At 44.3% G+C, this 19,837-nt stretch overlaps 1 protein-coding gene across 1 annotated transcript in view; it reads left to right on the top strand.

Annotated features, from left to right (window-relative positions):
* LOC111951538 (copine-8) overlaps positions 1-19,396 on the top strand; it is a 126,234-nt gene extending 106,838 nt beyond the window's left edge. Inside the window, exons 14-20 of the mRNA XM_023969713.2 lie at positions 7,583-7,629; positions 8,500-8,681; positions 11,174-11,301; positions 12,871-12,973; positions 15,511-15,568; positions 15,685-15,758; positions 18,499-19,396. Of these exons, the coding sequence (XP_023825481.1) occupies positions 7,583-7,629; positions 8,500-8,681; positions 11,174-11,301; positions 12,871-12,973; positions 15,511-15,568; positions 15,685-15,758; positions 18,499-18,687 (781 nt within the window). The 3' untranslated portion in view covers positions 18,688-19,396. The remainder of the gene's footprint in view (positions 1-7,582; positions 7,630-8,499; positions 8,682-11,173; positions 11,302-12,870; positions 12,974-15,510; positions 15,569-15,684; positions 15,759-18,498) is intronic.
* The last annotated feature ends 441 nt before the right edge of the window (positions 19,397-19,837 follow it).

Here is a 19,837-nt window from a genome sequence, read left to right as displayed (position 1 = left end):
AAACCAACTAGGCTCGTAATTGTATTCGTATTTATAGATACAAGTTTGTTATTAAGGCACATGAAAGTTCACATGTTCCAGAAGGCATTTCTGCCAAAATGGTGCATGGGCTACAGATACTAAGACAGAGGGATGCTGTTTGCCTCGCTCGGATGCTTTCTCTGGTGAAATAGATTYAGCCTCTTGCAAATTGAAAAAAGAAACAAATTTGTCATTCGTTTCTATCATAATTTTCCTTCAATGTAAAAATGTTTGGGGAAGCCTGGCTTCTATTAGCATCCTAAATACACGCCATTTTGTAGGCTGAATGCCATTACACTTACACTTAATAGATGTCTCTTTCCATTGAAATGGTGGGTGCACTGTTCAGATGCTGGACTTATTTTTGAGTAGACCTACTTAACCTACTTTTTGAAGTGATTTGTTTAAAAATTGGATGAAAAACTCATGACTGGCTGTATTCATGAGACAATAAAAGGTAATACATTTTTAAGTGAAAGTACATKTATTTTACTATAAAACCCATAAAAAAACACACAGGAGGTCCTGTAAAAAAATAAAATAATTGAGACCCCCTCGAATGTTATAGTAGAACTCGCACTCTGTAGGGCACTTTCAAGTGAATTTACTGCTGTATGCTAATACTCTTATATACCTAAGCTGAAGCATTTAAGGCATTGAATTATCATAATTATATTGAAAAAAATCCACCTTGCATCGATATAAGGTTCAAAATGCTATGGCCCCCCTAAACTGGGTCTGTGCCCATTCAAAATGTTCTGGACACGCCACTGCATAGCACCACCTGSAGTTTGATAATCAGCATTGGTGCTATCGTCACAAAATCTATTTATCTGAGCAATTGTATTGGTATAAAATAATATCCCACTTTTTATAGCATACAATATACAGTAGCTTGTATTATTTATTTATTTTATACAGTTTTTTTGCTCATCTTTATCAAGGGTGCCAATAATTATGCACCTGACTATATGTAACACAATGGCCATTGGCCACAGTGATATGGAGGTGTGACCATCACTGAATGGAGCCTGTGGATGCATGTAATATGTGCTGTATATACACTGAGTGTACAAAACATTAAGAACACCTGCTCTTTCCATGATGTAGACTGACTAGGTGGATCCAGGTGAAAGCTACGATCCCTTATTGATGTCACTTGTTAAATCTACTTCAACCAGTGTAGATGAAGGGGAGGAGACAGGTTAAAACCTCTTAAGGATCGGACCCTTTTTTTTTCCTTTTTTTTCTCGCCTAAAATGACATACTCAAGTCTAACTGCCTGTAGCTCAGGACCTGAAGCAAGGATATGCATTTTCTTGATACCATTTGAAAGGAAACACTTTGAAGTTTGTGGAAATGTTAAGTTAATGTAGGAGAATATAACACATTAGATCTTTTCTTTTTTCTTTTTTTACCATCTTTGAAATGCAAGAGAAAGTCCTGTTTTTAAAGAAGGATGTTTAAGCCTTGAGACAATTGAGACATGGATTGTGTATGTGTGCCATTCAGAGAGTGAATAGGCAAGACAAAATATKTAAGAGCCTTTGAACAGGTAGTATGTGCCAGGTGCAGTGTCCCATGTGTATCAAGAATGGTCCACCTCCCAAAGGACATCCAGCCAACTTGACACAACTGTGGGAGGCATTGGAGTCAACATGGGCCAGCATCCCTGTGGAACGCTTCSGACACCTTGTAGTCCATGGGGGTGCAACTCAATATTAAGAAGGTGTTTTGTATATTGATGTGGTTTATTGTGTATGTGTATGATAGAGGTCAACAGTGTAATTGGAGACAAGTGTGTTGGAGGCAGGAGTTTACTTTTTAACTCAGCTTATGTAAAATGCATACACAAAACTAGGACTTTCTGAGTGTTGCAGAATAAAAAGCACTTTCCTAACTCTTAACGTTTCATGTTTTTTTGACAGAGTGGGCCAGGGCGGGTGAGTGGTGTGCACCGATGTTTGTGTGATTAAATGAAGTGGAAAGTGATGTTTTTTGCTGTTTGAAGCCTAAATGGACTATAATGGACTATAGTGCTCATGTTTTCTAATAACTGCTGCATGCTCCACCCCCTCGTGTCTCTGCATCTGTCTGGGCTTGTTTGCTAAGAAATAGCATGTTACTGTAATAGGTTTAATCTACACTGAACAAAAATATAAATGAAACGTGGAAATAAAAGATCCCCCGAAATGTTCCATATGCACGTATTTTTCAAAAAGGTTGTGCACTAATTTGTTTACATCCCTGTTAGTGAGCATTTCTCCTTTGCCAAGATAATCCATCCACCTGGCATGTGTGGCATATCAAGAAGCTGATTTAACAGCATGATCATTACACAGGTCAAATGTGTAGTTTTGTCACACAACACAATGYCACAGATGTCCTAAGTTATGAGGAGCATGCAATTGGCATGCTGACTGCAGGACTGTCCACTTGAATGTCCATTTCTCTATCGTAAGCCGCCTCCAATGTTGTTTCGGAGAATTTTGCAGTATGTCCAACCGGCCTCACAACCTTAGACCACGTGTATGTCATTGTGTGGGCGAGGGAGTTGCTGATGTCAACCTTGTGAACAAAGTGCCCAGTGGTGGGGTTATGGGCAGGCATAAGCTACGGACAACGAACACAATTGCATTTTAGCGATGGCAATTTGAATGCACGTGATGAGATCCTGAGGCCCATTGTCATGCCATTCATCCATCGCCATCACCTCATGTTTCAGCATGATAATGCACATCCCTATGCCGCAAGGATCTGTACACAATTCCCGGGAAGCTAGGGCCTCCCGAGTGGCGCAGCGGTCTAAGGCACTGCATCGAAGTKCTAGAGGTSTTACTACAGACCCGGGTTCATTCCCSGGTCTATAGTACAATTGGCCMAGTSTYGTCCAGGTTAGGGGAGGGTTTGGCCGGTGGGGCTTTACTTGGCTCATCGYGCTTTAGCGACTCCTTGTGGCGAGCCAGATGCCTGCGGGCTGACMCCAGTCGCCAGTTGAACAGTGGCTTCCGGGTTGAGCTGGCAGTTGTTAAGGAGCGTGGTTAGGTGGGTCATGTTTCAGAGGACACATGACTCCACCTCTCCAAGCCCGTTGGGGAGTTGCAGCGATAAGACAAAATCATAAATTGGAGAGAAAAAGGGGGTAAAATACAAAAGAAATTCATAAAAATGAACAATTCCTGGAAGCTGAAAATGCCTCAGTTCTTCCATGGCCTGCATACTCACCAGACATATGTCACCCATTGAGCATGTTTGGGATGCTCTGGATCGGCGTGAACGACAGCATGTTCCAGTTCCCGACAATATCCTGCAACTTTGCACAGCTATTGAAGAGGAGTGGGACAACRTTCCACAGGTCACAATCAACAGCCTGATCACCTCTATGAGAAGGAGATGTGTCGCGCTGCACGAGGCAAATGGTTGTCACACCAGATAGACTCGTTTTCTGATCCACGCCCTTACCTTTTTTTTAAGGTATCTGTGACCCACAGATGCATATCTGTATTTCCAGTCATGTGAAATCCATAGATGAGGTCCTAATGTATTTATTTCAATTGACTGATTTCCTCATATGAACTTTAACTCAGTAAAATGTTTGAAATTGTTGCATTTATATTTTTTGGTCAGTACATAATCCCTTTTTATTTTCTTCTGTTCTTTCTCATCTGTTCTTTTCCCATCACTTTTCATCCCCCATCTCTTCTCAAACAGCACACCGCTGTTATGTGTGTGTGTGGAATTGGGACCCACATTCAGTGTTAATGTATTAACACCAGTTGTTATATACAAAGGGATTAACACTGTCCATTTTAAACAGAATTAATCCAACCTTCTGGTCTGCCCATGTTGCTTTCAAGTTGTTTTATTGCGTCAATGTTCCCTTAATGGTTGCTGGTGTTATGTAGGCAGCATGTAAACAACTTGAAACTTGAACAGTCTTCTTCTCATCCTCCACCTTCTTTCCTTCTTCCTTCTTCTCTATACTTCCACAGTGCCATCGCCACTGCACAGTACCGTGGTTTGTCATACAATGTCAGAGCCTAGTCCAGTTGAAGCACCCAGGGCTTTAACAATAATACTAGGAATGGATCTCTCTCTCTCTCTCTCTCTCTCTCTCTCTCTCTCTCTCTCTGCATCTCTCTCTCTCTCTCTCTGCATCTCTCTCTCTCTGCATCTCTCTCTCTCTCTCTGCATCTCTCCACTCCAGTAACAATAGGAGGATGCTTCTCTGCTCCTCCTAATCTTCTCTACTTACATGCCATTGTGTTCTATTCCACACATACTCATCTTTCCTCAGCTCTCCAGACAAGGTTCTCTCTTTCTTTCCCAGACATTTGTATTTTTCTGTGAATTGGTCATCAGCTGGCTCTGTGGCTGGCAGGTTTTTTTTCTCTTCCTGCCCGGAGGCAATCTGAAGCAAATAAATGGAGCCCTGTAGAGAAAGGTACTGCACTGATCGCCGCTGGGTGATACTATCATATAGGAGACATAGACATGAGTCAAGATTTGTGTGTGCCTCATCCCCTGCACTCTGATAGCTTCAATATGGCACACACTCCTCCGCTCTTTCTTTTTTAAGCTTTATTTAACCAGGGAAGACATTGGGATGACATGTTTTGTTTCCAAGTGAGCTCATGTAGTCTCTCTACGGACTGCATCGTCCCTTACAGTTGTGGAGATGGAGTCCTAAATGATGCATGAAACAATCAATTAGCCTCAGGACCACTACTAATTACTCCTACAGGGTTTCCCAGGTCTGCTGGCAGGGGCCAATGGATGCCACTAATACAATAACACTCCTACAGTAGTACTATTTACTTATTATGAATCACTACCCATAGACAAGGCTGGAAGGGACAGTAGTGTTGAGTCTGTTAGATGTTGGTTTAACATGAGAATCTCTTCCCCTTTCCTCTCCCCTCCTCCCACTCCCCATCTCCTCTCTTCCACTCTCCTCTCCTCTCTCTGATAATGATCCAGCTAATAACAGTCAGATACGAAAAAATKTAATGGTTTGCTAAGTCCTCGTAGTCACTTCCTTAGTGATTTCCTGCTTTACGGTTTGTTCCGAGAATCTAACTTGAGAAGAGCTGACTTTCTATCCGTTATTTGAATGTTGCTTTTAGTTAACGTTTCAAGGCAAGCTAAAAATCGACCATATTAAAAGTCAAATTCTCTCTCTCTCTCTGTTGAAAGAGCAGCTTTTGGGGTTTGAGCTGGATTAAAGCAGTAGAAACAATAAAGCGTTATCCCCGCCCCTGTTTCGGTAAGACGCTGAGGGATGGGGCTGGAGAAATGTAAACCGTCTCTAATTCATAGACAGATCTATGGATGCAAGGCCGGACCATCCATGATATCCGAATTATACTTTTAACCATGTTTTGAGGCTATACAGTGTTTGTAACATTTGACTTTTTTTTGTTTGCAAACATTGGTTCACAAACAAGCTTATATTTTTGGTACTGATGGGGGTACAATAGTTGAACTAAGCTCATGAGTTATTTATAAGTTATATTCTTTATGAATAAATGGGTACATATCATTAATTTATACGTTTAAAAAAATGTATGTAGCAACTGCTGATGGCCCCTTTAAGATCAGAACGGGCTGGCTAGTTTTCCTGGAACGTGCATCGCCAGGGGCAACACCTGGAGCCAATGGGGCGACGTTTCACCCTTACCTCACTGTGCACAGTCATCTGTGATTGGTGCAGAAGCTTCGGCTGACCTTTAGCGAGAGCCCTCTGCATTCTAATGTGAATAATTAGATTGTATCTCTGAGTTGGATCTCCACTGATTTACAGGCTTTGAGTTATGTTGAAATAACTGAGTAATATTTCATTTCAGACTGGGATACATTTCTCTGCTCTTTCTCTCTTTTTATCCATCTCCTTCCCCTGTTTCTGGCTGTCCTCACACTCTCTGAACAAGGTGGAAACTTACTGTGTGTGTCTGTGAGTGTATGTGCACGGGTGTGTGTGTGGAGACATCCATAATTCAGGCTGGCGGGCCAGTCTGTCTGTCTCCCTCTTGGCACAGAGAGCTGGACTAGATATGACTCCAATACACGTCTGTCTGTCTGTCTGTGTCTCCCTCCCTCTTGGCACAGAGAGCTGGACCAGATATGACTCCAATACACCACTGTCTCACCTACTCTTCTCCTTGCAGACTTGTCCCCCTGTTCCTTTCTCACAATATTAAACTGTCTCCTCTCCACTGACTTCTGCAGCGTACCAATGCCCTTAAATATTGAGTGGTACTGTCTGTACCACTGAATTATACAATTATACAATACAAATATACATTGAATTATACAATGGGGGAAAAAGACTTGAATTAATGTAAAATCATCTGTTTGATGCAGGATAGCCCAGTATAACGTGCACATTGACATACACTACCATATTTAACTTTTTACCCCGACACAAATATTCTTTAAGAAATGCGCTCAATGGCTTCCGGGTTAAGCGAGCAGTGTGTCAAGAAGCATTGCGGCTTGGCAGGGTCGTGTTTCGGAGGACGCATGGCTCTCGACCTTCGACTCTCCCGAGTCCGTACGGGAGTTGCAGCGATGGGACAAGACTGTAACTACCAATTGGCTGTCACGAAATTGGGGAGGAAAAGGGATGCGCTCAAACACATTCTTAGCATGCAAACCGAAGCGTAAATGAGCGATTTTAAGACAATGTGTGATTTAACTCAGGGGGAATGATGCAAGCATCCCTCTAATCCCTCTGCTCCTTCCTTATTCCTGCCTCCTCTCATCCTCCCTCTCTCCTCCCCTCCACCCCTGGACTCTATCCCTGATGCAGCCTCTGCCCTAACATGAAGCGACAGCTCTGTACTTCAGGCATCACTCCCCGCCCACCCCTTCCTCTCCCAGCATTAGACCCAGGCTGTGTGTGTCTGTGTGGACTAGAGTAGCGCAAAGCCCGACCTGGGCCCTATACATCCATACCCACCTCATGGCTCCTATCCTGACCTGAACCACAGCCAACGCAGGCAGAGTGGCTCGGAGCTGGGGAGAGGAGAGCACAGAGCCCCTGGTCTGGTTCCTCCCCCTCCCTCACAATGAGTAAGCCGGCTTCTTCAGGTCTGCTGCACTAACGTGTGTCTGCGGGCTGTGCAGTGCACTCCACATGGCGTCACAGGATGACAAGTCCAATGGTTCCTTACAGTACCTGATCTATTCAAATACAGGAGGTGGTGGAGAGGGCAAGAGGCTGTGTGAGCCACAGTGCACGGTACGGCATGCACAAGCACACATCAGCACTGTGTGCACTGACCTGTTGAACCCGTTTGTCTTGACTTCTTGGGAAATACTATAAGCAGTGAAGGATTAGACAGTTCTCTCTCTCTCTCTCTATTATATTGCATTTAGTTTCCTCAGGGACCAAGGGCAAGGAGAGGTTTCAACTTGCATGCTTGCTTGAGCTATGATAATCAGAACATTATTGTGTTTACTAAAGTTCATTAAGCCAATGGTTTATGGTATGTGTGTGTGTGTCCACGCTAGCATGCGGTAAACAAATAATTACCCTCCTCTTGCTTTTGCCTTCCAGGACCCAGATTAATTTCACAGTGGCGATTGATTTCACCGCTTCAAACGGTGAGCAACACACACACACACACACACACACACACACACACACACACACGCACACAACACTTCTCCTAATGCTCGACCAGGGCTATTTAAATGTGTGCAGATGGGGAATAAAGTGATCTGTAATAGCCCTCCCCATTATTTCAGGGCTCAAACCTAATGCTGTCAAAGAGATCATGGCTCAGTGGCGGTAACAGGAAACAACTGTGCCTCTCTCATCCATTTGAATGTTATAGCAAAAGGCCGGAAGGAAATGACCTGGGTCATGATCTCTTCGACGTTATAGTGAGGTCGACTGGTACTATCGCATCTATTCGATAACAACACAGGGTTCAGTTCAAACGTAGATCCACTGATGACTCATACGGGTCATTGCTTCCTCGTTTTTCTATTTGACGAGGTCCGATATGCCGGAGCTGATGTTTATGGATGCGTGTCCGACGGGTCCGTTAAAAGATCTGAAGTTCGCATGTCACTATGCTCATAACCACTACAGCCGGTGTGCTATAAAGTGCTTTTACAAGACACTAGTGAAATGATTCTCCTGCTATTATTGATTATGGAATGCTGTTTGTCACTCGTACTGTACCCACTACCCAGAGTCTTGTATAGAGGGAAAGGCAGGGAAAGAGATGTAACACGGTCTCTAGTGAAACGCTGCATTATGCTGTCGAAAAGTATCACAATTTTTGGTTGAAATCACAACTACTTTTCTGTATGGGCAAAACTCATAACACCTTATTCCACATAATGCACCACTTTCACCCATAGGAATGGAGTTTAATTTGAGACACAACCATTCCTTTCTATATCTGGCTCTGTTCCATTATTGTACCTTGTTATTACTGTCCCATTACCGTACCTGTTTCCCAGGCAACCCAACACAGCCCACCTCCCTCCACTACATGAGTCCCTACCAGATGAATGCCTACGCTATGGCCATGAAGGCTGTAGGGGAGATCATCCAGGACTACGACAGTGATAAGATGTTCCCTGCTTTGGGCTTCGGAGCCAAGCTGCCCCCCGACGGACGGGTCTCACATGAGTTCGCCCTGGTAAGTGACCTATACCCTCTGAACCCTGATAAGAGGTTCCCTGCTCTGGGCTTTGGAGCCAAGCTGCTCCTTGATGGATAGGTCTCACATGAGTTCGCCGTGGTAAGTGATGTGGTTCAGAAAGGTTGGAACAAAACCCGTGGGTAGATACTGCAACAACAGAGTTGTTCAGTCTTGGCTCAGTTGGTTAAATTGTGGGACCACATATACTTAATGTGTTCACCATGGTTACAGGCTTGTTTTGTTTACATCTGATCACAGTCACTGTTTGTTCCAGTTAGCCCTGTGGACTCAGAGCTGCAGATGCACCCGTAGAAGCATAAGTAATTAGAAAAATGAAAGAGCAACAAAAAATGAGGGCAAACGCCACATACAGTGGCTTGCGAAAGTATTCACCCCCTTGGAATTTTTCCTATTTTGTTGCCTGGAATTAAAATATATTTTTGGGGGGGTTTGTAAATGACACTTAACATACTGCTTGACTAGTTGGGCCCAAGCTTGCTGTATGGGGGTTTGTAAATAAGACAAAAAAAACTGAACTTGAGCGTGCATAACTATTCACCCCCTCCCCCAAAGTCAATACTTTATAGAGCAACCTTTTGCAGCAATTACAGCTGCAAGTCTCTTGGGGTATGTCTCTATAAGCTTGGCACATCTAGCCACTGGGATTTTTGCCCATTCTTCAAGGCAAAATTGCTCCAGCTCCTTCAAATTGGATGGGTTCCGCTGGTGTTACAGCAATCTTTAAGTACCACATACTTATACCACATATTCTCAATTGGATTGAAGTCTGGGCTTTGACTAGGCCATTCCAAGACATTTAAATGTTTCCCCTTAAACCACTCGAGTGTTGCTTTAGCAGTATGCTTAGGGTCATTGTCCTGCTGGAAGGTGAACCTCCGTCCCAGTCTCAAATCTCTGGAAGACTKAAACAGGTTTCCCTCAARAATTTCCCTGTATTTAGCGCCATCCATCATTCCTTCAATTCTGACCAGTTTCCCAGTCCCTGCCAATGAAAAACATCCCCACAGCATGAGGCTGCCACCACCGTGTGTGGATGGTGTTCTCGGGGTGATGAGAGGTGTTGGGTTTTGCGCCAGACATAGCGTTTTCCTTGATGGCCAAAAAAGCTACATTTTTGTCTCATCTGACCAGAGTACCTTCTTCCATATGTTTGGGGAGTCTCCCACATGCCTTTTGTTGAACACCAAATGTGTTTGCTTATATTTTTCTTTAAGCAATYACTTTTTTCTCGCCACTCTTCTGTAAAGCCCTGGTCTGTGGACTGTACGGCTTAAAGTGGTCCTATGGACAGATACTCCAATCTCCACTGTGGAGCTTTGCAGCGCCTTCAGGGTTATCTTTGGTCTCTTTGTTGCCTCTTTGATTAATGCCCTCCTTGCCTGGTTTGTGAGTTTTGGTGGTTGGCCCTCTTGGCGGGTTTGTTGTGGTGCCATATTCTTTCCATTTTTTAATAATGGATTTAATGGTGCTCCGTGGGATGTTCAAAGTYTCAGATATTTTTTAATAAACCAACCCTGTACTTYTCCACAACTTTGTCCCTGACCTGTTTGGAGAGCTCCTTGGTCTTCATGGTGCTGCTTGCTTGGTGGTGACCCTTGTTTAGTTGTGTTGCAGACTCCGGGGCCTTTCAGAACAGGTATATATATACTGAGATCATGTGACRGATCATGTGACACTTAGATTGCACACATGTGGACTTAATTGAACTAATTATGTGACTTCTGGAGGTAATTGGTTGCACCAGATCTTATTTAGGGGATTCATAGTAAAGGGGTGAATACATATGCATGCACCACTTTWMAAWWTKTTGCTCCTTTTTTTGTTGAATTTYTTTTGACTAGTTATTTTTTTTCATTCCTCTTCCCCAAAATAGTCAAAATTTGTGATGTCCATTACATGAAATCTAAATAAAAATCAATTTCAATTACAGATTGTAATGCAACAAAATAGGAAAAAACGCCAAGGGGGATGAATACTTTTGCAAGGCACTGTATCTGGCACWCCAGGCAGGCTCAAAGTTTGAACGTCTCCTTAGTGGCTGTAGTGTGGAGGCTTAGGATGCCAAGTCCTGCCTGGCAGGCTAAAATACTACAACTGAGTTAACTGTAACAGTAACTGTCCTTTAGGTAAGGCAGAAACCATCGATCAMAGACAGCCTTCCCTCTCCCTCTCTCTCCTTCCCACTTCAGCTCTGCAGAGTACTTTAAACAGTAGGATACCACTCAGACAGGAGGATGCCTCCAGCACGCTCAGCAGGGATTTCCCACATTTATCTCTCACTGGGCCTAAAGTTGTATTGATGGAAGCGGTTTATTTATCCTCCTCTCCCTCCCTTTTTTGTACTTATCCTCCTCCATTCTCTTGCTTTAACATAATTTACATTTTTTTATGCTCTTTTTTGTTTCCTTCTCCTGCTTGATGGAATTGATGAAAGATTGAATTACCCTCTCTCTTTTTGTGTCTTCCAGAATGGCAACCCCCAAAACCCATACTGTGCAGGTATAGATGGAGTGATGGAGGCATATTACCAGAGCCTGAAGTCTGTCTGCCTCTACGGCCCAACCAACTTCTCTCCTGTTATCAACCATGTGGCCAGGTAAGGGGGCTATGAGGAACAAAGCTGGAATTAAACCAGCTTTGGGGTCACTTCAGGTTTTTCGATTCATTTCAGTGAATTTGCGAACCAAATTGAAATTAAATTTATGAATTGAAAATGATATTACCCACTTTTTTTCTTTCAGGAGTTTTTAGATTTACTCCCCGAACTGACTGAATACACATAGCAGGGTGATAAAAACAGAGGCCAATATCTATAGGTCTTCCTTCATTGAATTTCAGATCACATTCCTACCGATGCACACCTAAACCTCCTAGGCATGAGCGAGCCAGGAGTCCTGAGTAGATCAATACTAATTAAGGCCTGAACGTGTGTATCGATCCTCTGTTCCAKTAAGAGCCATTCACAACGCAGGCTGTATGTTGTGATTGATGAGTCGTTTCCCTGAGAGCGAAAAGGACAACAGAGGAAGTCTGCAGACTAACAGAGAGTTAACTGAGATGTATCAACTTTTAAAAGTGAAAGTAGATGTTTCAGTACATAACTCAGAGTATTATGCTGAGAATACGTTGGTGACAGTGTTTCGGCCACGAGATCAGACTAACGGACACTTAACTGAGATTCTCCAACTCTTAAAAGTGTGACTATGCTTCTCAGTGCATGAACAGCTCGCAGAGATAATTTCACAGATAATAAGTGTGATTGTGTTATAACATTCCACTGTAGAACTTGAGTCACAGAAAATGTGCTTCTGAGCTGTTAAATAAACACGTTTTTTGTGACTTTTGACACATTCTGTTCTTTAATTAACCTGTAAATGTGTTGTTTGTGTGAGTGAACAATGACTACACAGTCCTTCCCACACACATAATACACACACACACACACACACACACACACACACACACACACACACACACACACACACACACACACACACACACACACACACACACACCTTAAACCTTAATGAGTGTGCCTTGATGAAGTAAAGGTGCTGTCAGAAGACTTGAGATTTACAGGTGTGTGTTTGTGCCTGTTGTTGCTCGGAAGCCAAGGTAGAAATGTTGAGTTGAGGGGTAACAACCCAGTGCAAAATGTGTGTGTGGCTCTCAGAATCCAATCATTAGTGCCACCCTAGACACCACCTTACCCCTCTCCTCCCTTCTCCTCACCCCTCCCCTCACTCCCAGGGACCGCTGTCATGCCAGCCTCCTTTCCTCTCRCCTCCTCTGTTTGTCTCACCTGTGCCACTCGCCCCCACGTTTTAATAATAACCGCTCCGTTCCTTCTCTGCTGTGCCTCACGCTCCTCGCAGTTTGATAACCGTTCAGTCGACTTCTCTGTATCCGACGCTGCAARCACCAGAGGTTCTCTCTCCGCCCGCCTTACGTGTGTTTGAGAAGCACAGGAAGCAGTCAGAGGCTAGGGCCCACGCTGTGTAAAGCAGGTGCCGGAAATAATATCACTACCCAGCCAGTTCACGCCGGGTTTGAAAGGTTACATCTGTAGGAAATAAAGACCATGTTTGAATGTAGGGTTTTATGGATAATATAAAAACGTGCGTGGCTCACCTATGTACTCTGTGTTTTTCTCTCCTGTGTGCAGGTATGCTGCGTCGGTGAAGGATGGCTCTCAGTACTTCATCCTCCTCATCATCACAGATGGAGTCATCTCAGACATGGCCCAGACCAAGGAGTCCATCGTCAACGTAAGAACARCAACTGCTAGGCAATGTTCCCACGTTGGCGGAGACCACATTCACGGTCAACCCTGCATATGTAGGCTCAATCGGAATKACTTTTAAATGGACAATTTTCCAAATCCACGATCTGATTGAATCCCGGCCCTAGTCACTAGATGGCCAGTATGGACGCTAGTGGCTAAGACACACATCACTGTACGTATTACCATAGCCAGGGGAGATGGGAGATGGGACAGGGGACTTGATTGGGGGAAGTGGGCACAGTAATGTAAGTATGTATGCATGTATGTATGTATGTGAGAGGTAAAGGCTGACTTGGGATCAGTTCCTAGGGAAACAAGTAAACAAGACATTCTGATAAACTCATCTATCATTCTGCAACCCTGGGGTAATACATCAAACCAACTCATCACTCAGAAAGACGGAGAGAGCAGAGGCGGGGTTATGGCACATACACACATATTAAAGTGTTGTGTGAGTTGAGGGACTTGTTTATTCTCTCATCCTCAAATTCAGATAGGCCCTCCAGGAATATATTTTTAAAATGTTTTTTAATTTGTTTTATTTAGCTAGGCAAGTCAGTTAAAAACAAATTCTTATTTACAATGGCGGCCTACCCCGGCCAGACCCGGACGACTCTGTGCACAGCCCTATGGGACTCCCGATCACGGCCGGATGTGATATAGCCTGGATTCGAACCAGGGACTGTAGTGACGCCTCTTGCACTGAGATGCAGTGCCTTAGACTGCTGCGCCACTCTGGATACTACATCTCAGACACACTCCATGAATATTTACACATACAGCCGTGGCAAACGTTTTGAGAATGACACAAATATTAATTTCCACAACGTTTGCTGCTTCAGTGTCTTTAGATATTTTTGTCAGATGTTACTATGGAATACTGARGTATAATTACAAGCATTTCATGTGTCAAAGGCTTTTATTGACAATTACATGAAGTTGATGCAGAGTCAATATTTGCAGTGTTGACCCTTCTTTTTCAAGACCTCTGCAATCCACCCTGGCATGCTGTCAATTAACTTCTGGGCCACATCCTGACTGATGGCAGCCCATTCTTGCATAATCAATGCTTGAAGTTTGTCAGAATCTGTGGGTTTTTGTTTGTCCACCCGCCTCTTGCGGATTGACCACAAGTTCTCAATGGGATTAAGGTCTGGGGAGTTTCCTGGCCATGGACCCAAAATATTGATGTTTTGTTCCTCGAGCCACTTAGTTATCATTTTTGCCTTATGGCAATGTGCTCCATCATGCTGGAAAAGGCATTGTTCGTCACCAAACTGTTCCTGGATGGTTGGGATAAGTTGCTCTCGGAGGATACCATTCTTCGGTACCATTCTTTATTCATGGCTGTGTTCTTAGGCAAAATTGTGAGTGAGCCCACTCCCTTGGTTGAGAAGCAACCCCACACATGAATGGACTCAGGATGCTTTACTGTTGGCATGACACAGGACTGATGGTAGCGCTCACCTTGTCTTCTCCGGACAAGCTTTTTTCTGGATGCCCCAAACAATCGGAAAAAGGATTCATCAGAGAAAATGACTTTACCACAGTCTTCAGCAGTCCAATCCCTGTACCTTTTGCAGAATATCAGTCTGTCCCTGATGTTTTTCYTGGAGAGAAGTGGCTTCTTTGCTGCCCTTCTTGACACCAGGTCATCCTCAAAGTCTTTGCCTCACCGTGCATGCAGATGCACTCACACCTGCCTGCTGCCATTCCTGAGCAAGCTCTGTACTGGTGGTGCCTCGATCCCGCAGCTGAATCAACTTTAGGAGACGGTCCTGGCGCTTGCTGGGCTTTCTTGGGCGCCCTGAAGCCTTCTTCACAACAATTGAACCGCTCTCCTTGAAGTTCTTGATGATCCGATAAATGGTTGATTTAGGTGCAATCTTACTAGCAGCAMTATCCTTGCCTGTGAAACCCTTTTTGTGCAAAGCAATGATGACGGCACGTGTTTCCTTGCAGGTAACCATGGTTGACAGAGAAAGAACAATGATTCCAAGCACCACCCTCCTTTTGAAGCTTCCAGTCTGTTTATTCGAACTCAATCAGCATGACATAGTGATCTCCGGCCTTGTCCTCGTCACAACTGACATGATGTCAGCTCGTCCTTTTGTGGCAGGGCTGAAATGCAGTGGAAATGTTTTTGGGGGATTCAGTTCATTTGCATGGCAAAGAGGGACTTTGCAATTTAGTTGCAATTCATCAGATCACTCTTCATAACATTCTGGAGTATATGCAAATTGCCATCATACAAACTGAGGCAGCAGACTTTGTGAAAATTAATATTTGTGTCATTYTCAAAACTTTTGGCCACGACTGTACACACTCACACAGCTTGGGGTGAATTAACTTTATTTTATAGGCTGTATAGGTGCTCAGTCAACGTCACTCATAAAACGTATTTCTCAGACTGTCTGACAGAATCTTATGCATATGTATACTGTGTGACAGACTCAACTTTGTCACAGACATAATGAGGAGAATATGAGACTCAAATTTGTTTCCTCGTGTCCTATCCAGGCTTCGTGTCTTCCAATGTCGATTATCATTGTAGGGGTGGGACCAGCAGAATTTGATGGTAAGAAACACACAAACGCACACAGATGCACAAATGTACGTATGCGCACACACACACACACACACACACACACTCCACTGAGCAGATGATGACTACAGTATGATGTTTCTCCTCAGCGATGATTGAGTTGGACGGGGATGAAGTGAGGATCTCGTCGAAGGGACGATATGCAGAGAGGGACATTGTTCAGGTACGCCATGTACCTTCTGTCTGTTCCACTGCTAGGCTGCATGGAGTCAAATAGGCGGGGTTTTGGGAGCATTAGAATATGCCTCACAAACAAAAACAAACTGTCTACAACCATCTAGCCTCACTTTGTGACAGCTGCTATTRTACAAAGGGCTTTATAAAATGCATTTGATTGGTTGCATAGCACAGAACAGTCAGGGCCATGGACAGAGGCTACAACATACTATTTATATGCACATAATGATGATAAATAAASTAGTAGTAGAATCTAGAAACTAGAAGTACTAGAAATCACAGGTGGGAATTAACTGAATCATCCATAAAACCAAAATGGACATTTACACAGATAGTWGTGCTCATACATTAGAGTTTAACAGCATGTTTAAAATATATGTGGTGGCTCCTGGTTCCATTAGACAGACAGACATCTGGTCTGAGTTMAGATCATTCCCACCCACTCTGCCCTCCCTCATCAGGCCAGATGGACAGAGGCCCCAGGCCTAATCTCTGTTAACCCAGAAGTAAATTCTTGCATAATTTGGTCAGCTGCTTGATTCACTTCTGAGTTTACATGTGTTAGAAATTGAGAGTTCAGGGCCTCCCGAGGGCACAGTCGTCTAAGGCAATGCAGTGCCACTAGAGGTCCTAGTTCGAGTCCAGGCTCTGTCAGTCAGCCACGACCGGGAGACCCATGGTGCGGCGCGCAATTGGCCCAGTGTCGTCCGGGTTAGGGGAGGGTTTGGCCGGTAGGGATGTTCTTGTCCTATCGCGCACTAGCGCCTCCTGTGGTGGTCCGGGCACAATGCACGCTGACGCGGTCGCCAGAATTAGTGTGTTTCCTCCAACACATTGGTGTGGCTAGCTTCCAGGTTAAGCGAGCAGTGTGTCAAGAAGCAGTGCGGCTTGGCAGGTTCGTGTTTCAGAGGACGCCGGCTCTCGACATTCGCCTCTCCCGAGTCCGTATGGGAGTTGCAGCGATGGGACAAGACTGTAACTAAAAATTGGATACCACGAAGAATGGGGTAAAAACATGTGTATTTATTTGAATGAACATAACAAGATTCAAAAACTGAGACATAAACTGAACAAGTTCCACAGACATGTGACTAACAGAAATGGAATAATGTGTCCTTGAACAAAGGGGGGGTTCAAAATCAAAAGTAACAGTCAGTATCTGGTGTGGCCACCAGCTGCATTAAGTACTGCAGTGCATCTCCTCCTCATGGACTGCACCAGATTTGACGGTTCTTGCTGTCTAATAATTGCGCCAGAGAACACCAAGATTGGCAAATTCGCCACTGGCGCCCTGTGCTCTTCACAGATGAAAGCAGGTTCACACTGAGCACATGTGACAGACGTGACAGTCTGGAGACGCCGTGGAGAACGTTCTGCTGCCTGCAACATCCTCCAGCATGACCGGTTTGGCGGTGGGTCAGTCATGGTGTGGGGTGGCATTTCTTTGTGGGGCCGCACAGCCCTCCATGTGCTCGCCAGAGATAGCCTGACTGCCATTAGGTACCGAGATGAGATCCTCAGAGCCCTTGTGAGACCATATGCTGACACATGCACATTTGTGGCCTGCTGGAGGTCATTTTGCAGGGCTCTGGCAGTGCTCCTCCTTGCACAAAGGCGGAGGTAGCGGTCCTGCTGCTGGGTTGTTGCCCTCCTACGGCCTCCTCCACGTCTCCTGATGTACTGGCCTGTCTCCTGGTAGCGCCTCCATGCTCTGGACACTACGCTGACAGACACAGCAAACCTTCTTGCCACAGCTYGCATTGATGTGCCATCCTGGATGAGCTGCACTACCTGAGCCACTTGTGTGGGTTGTAGACTCCGTCTCATGCTACCACTAGAGTGAGAGCACCGCCAGCATTCTAAAGTGACCAAAACATCAGCCAGGAAGCATAGGAACTGAGAAGTGGTCTGTGGTCACCACCTGCAGAATCACTCCTTTATTGGGGGTGTCTTGCTAATTGCCTATAATTTCCACTTTTTGTCTATTCCATTTGCACAACATCATGTGAAATTTATTGTCAATCAGTGTTGCTTCCTAAGTGGACAGTTTGATTTCACAGAAGTGTGATTGACTTGGAGTTACATTGTGTTGTTTAAGTGTTCCCTTTAGTTTTTTGAGCAGTGTATATGCACGCACGCACTCACACACACACACTAGGAGGTCCGTTCTGCTCTTCCTAGCTCACTCACTCCATCACTATCTGTCAGTCTGGATAGTTAGCTGCCTCTACACACACACACACGGAGACAGGCAGGACCCCTATGAAAGACAGTTCTTTGATAAAACTGGCCCTGCCTCCATCCACATTAGATCAGATATGAAAGAGACTGAGCGCTCGCTAGCGATGCACCGTACACCCCAACAAGAGACGAGGGAAACGAAAGGCTTTGATAGCTGATTGGCTAGGCCAATTTCAACTCGCTCTGAACTTGTCAAATGTTATGAATAGATTCATGCTTTACTTGTACTGTGGGTCCAAAAAGTCTCAACTTAAGTTTTTCAAAGATCTTTGGAAGTATTATTTACACACAATGGCATAACACCTACTATATATTTCCTATACTTTTATGTTAGTTAATATTTAGTATATAGTATATTTCCCCAGCCCCATTTCTTCTCTCTGTCTGTTTTCCAGTAAGGATTCAACGTTTAGTAGCTAAACACCTGTATATTGACTAGACTATAACTAATTCCAGCCCTGTTTGGTCTTTCTCTTGTCTTACAGTTTGTCCCATTCAGAGACTACACCGACCGGACAGGGAACCACATCCTGAGTATGGCCCGTCTAGCCAAGGATGTTCTGGCTGAGGTCCCTGACCAGTTCCTCTCCTACATGAGGATCAGAGGCATCAAGCCCTCGCCCGCACCCCCTCCATACACCCCCCCAGGACACCCCCTGCAGACGCAGATCTGAAGGGTGCGGAGATGCCACCTGGTCCCGAACAACACCTCTTCAAATATGTATTTGTYTCTCTCCTCTCTGCATCACTCGCTCAGTGATAGGACAGGCCTTCTTGGATTTCTCGCTCTCTCTCATTGCACTAATGGAGACTGACTGACTGGCAGAATGAATGGCAGGGTTCTCRAAGTTTTTACTGAGCGGTTCTAAAGGGTTCTACGTTGGAACGGGCGGATGGAGTCAACAAGGGCATGTTTACTTTCGTTGTCAAGCGTTCCTCTGTCTGGACTTCGTGTATATCGGCCAATGGAGACACTCTCTGGGACACACCCGGGAAGATGGACAGAGTCTGGTCTTCCCAACTCACCTGGCAARGAATGAAGGATTTAAGGAAAGAAGGAAGGATGACAGGAGGATAGGAAGGAAGTTCCTGGGGACTGGCCTATTTCAGGAGCAGAGTGGTGAAAAGGTTCTATAGTCTGGATGTGGTATCGCTTGACTGTTGTAAATAACTGGAAATATATTTCCTTCTCTCATTCTATCTCTCTCTACTCTGTCTCTCTATTCTTCCAACTCTCACTCAATGTTTACAGTACATGTTAATGATAATGATTTTTACCATTGGACACTTGTATAATATACAGTACCAGTCAAAAGWKTGGACACATCTACTCATTCAAGGGTTTTTCTTTATTTTGACTATTTTCTACATTGTAGAATAATAGTGAAGACATCAAAACTATGAAATAACACATATGGAATCATGTATAAATCAAAATATATTTTTAGATTCTTCCAAGTAGCCACCCTTTGCCTTGATGACAGCTTTGCATTCTCGTCAAGCCAGCTTCATGAGGTAGTCACCTTGGAATACAATTTAACACACAGGTGTGTTAAAGCTTAATATTGTGAAATTTCTTTGCCATTTAAATAAGGTTTTGAGCCCAATCAGGTTGTGTTGTTACAGGAGTAGGTGTGTGGATACAGAAATAGCCATGGAGAGTCCCTATATGGCGGAACAGCTTCAAATAGCAAAGAGAAACGCAAGTCCATCAATACTTTAAGACATGAAGGGTCAGTCAATACGAAACATTTCAAGAACTTTGAAAGTTTCTTCAAATGCAAGTCGCAAAAACCATCACGCGCACATGATGAAGACTGGCTC

Source organism: Salvelinus sp. IW2-2015, linkage group LG24 (genome assembly GCF_002910315.2).
Source record: "Salvelinus sp. IW2-2015 linkage group LG24, ASM291031v2, whole genome shotgun sequence".
NCBI classification, from domain to species: Eukaryota; Metazoa; Chordata; class Actinopteri; order Salmoniformes; family Salmonidae; genus Salvelinus; species Salvelinus sp. IW2-2015.
Note: the sequence above shows the minus strand (reverse complement) of the source record. Positions and strands in the feature narration are given on the sequence as shown.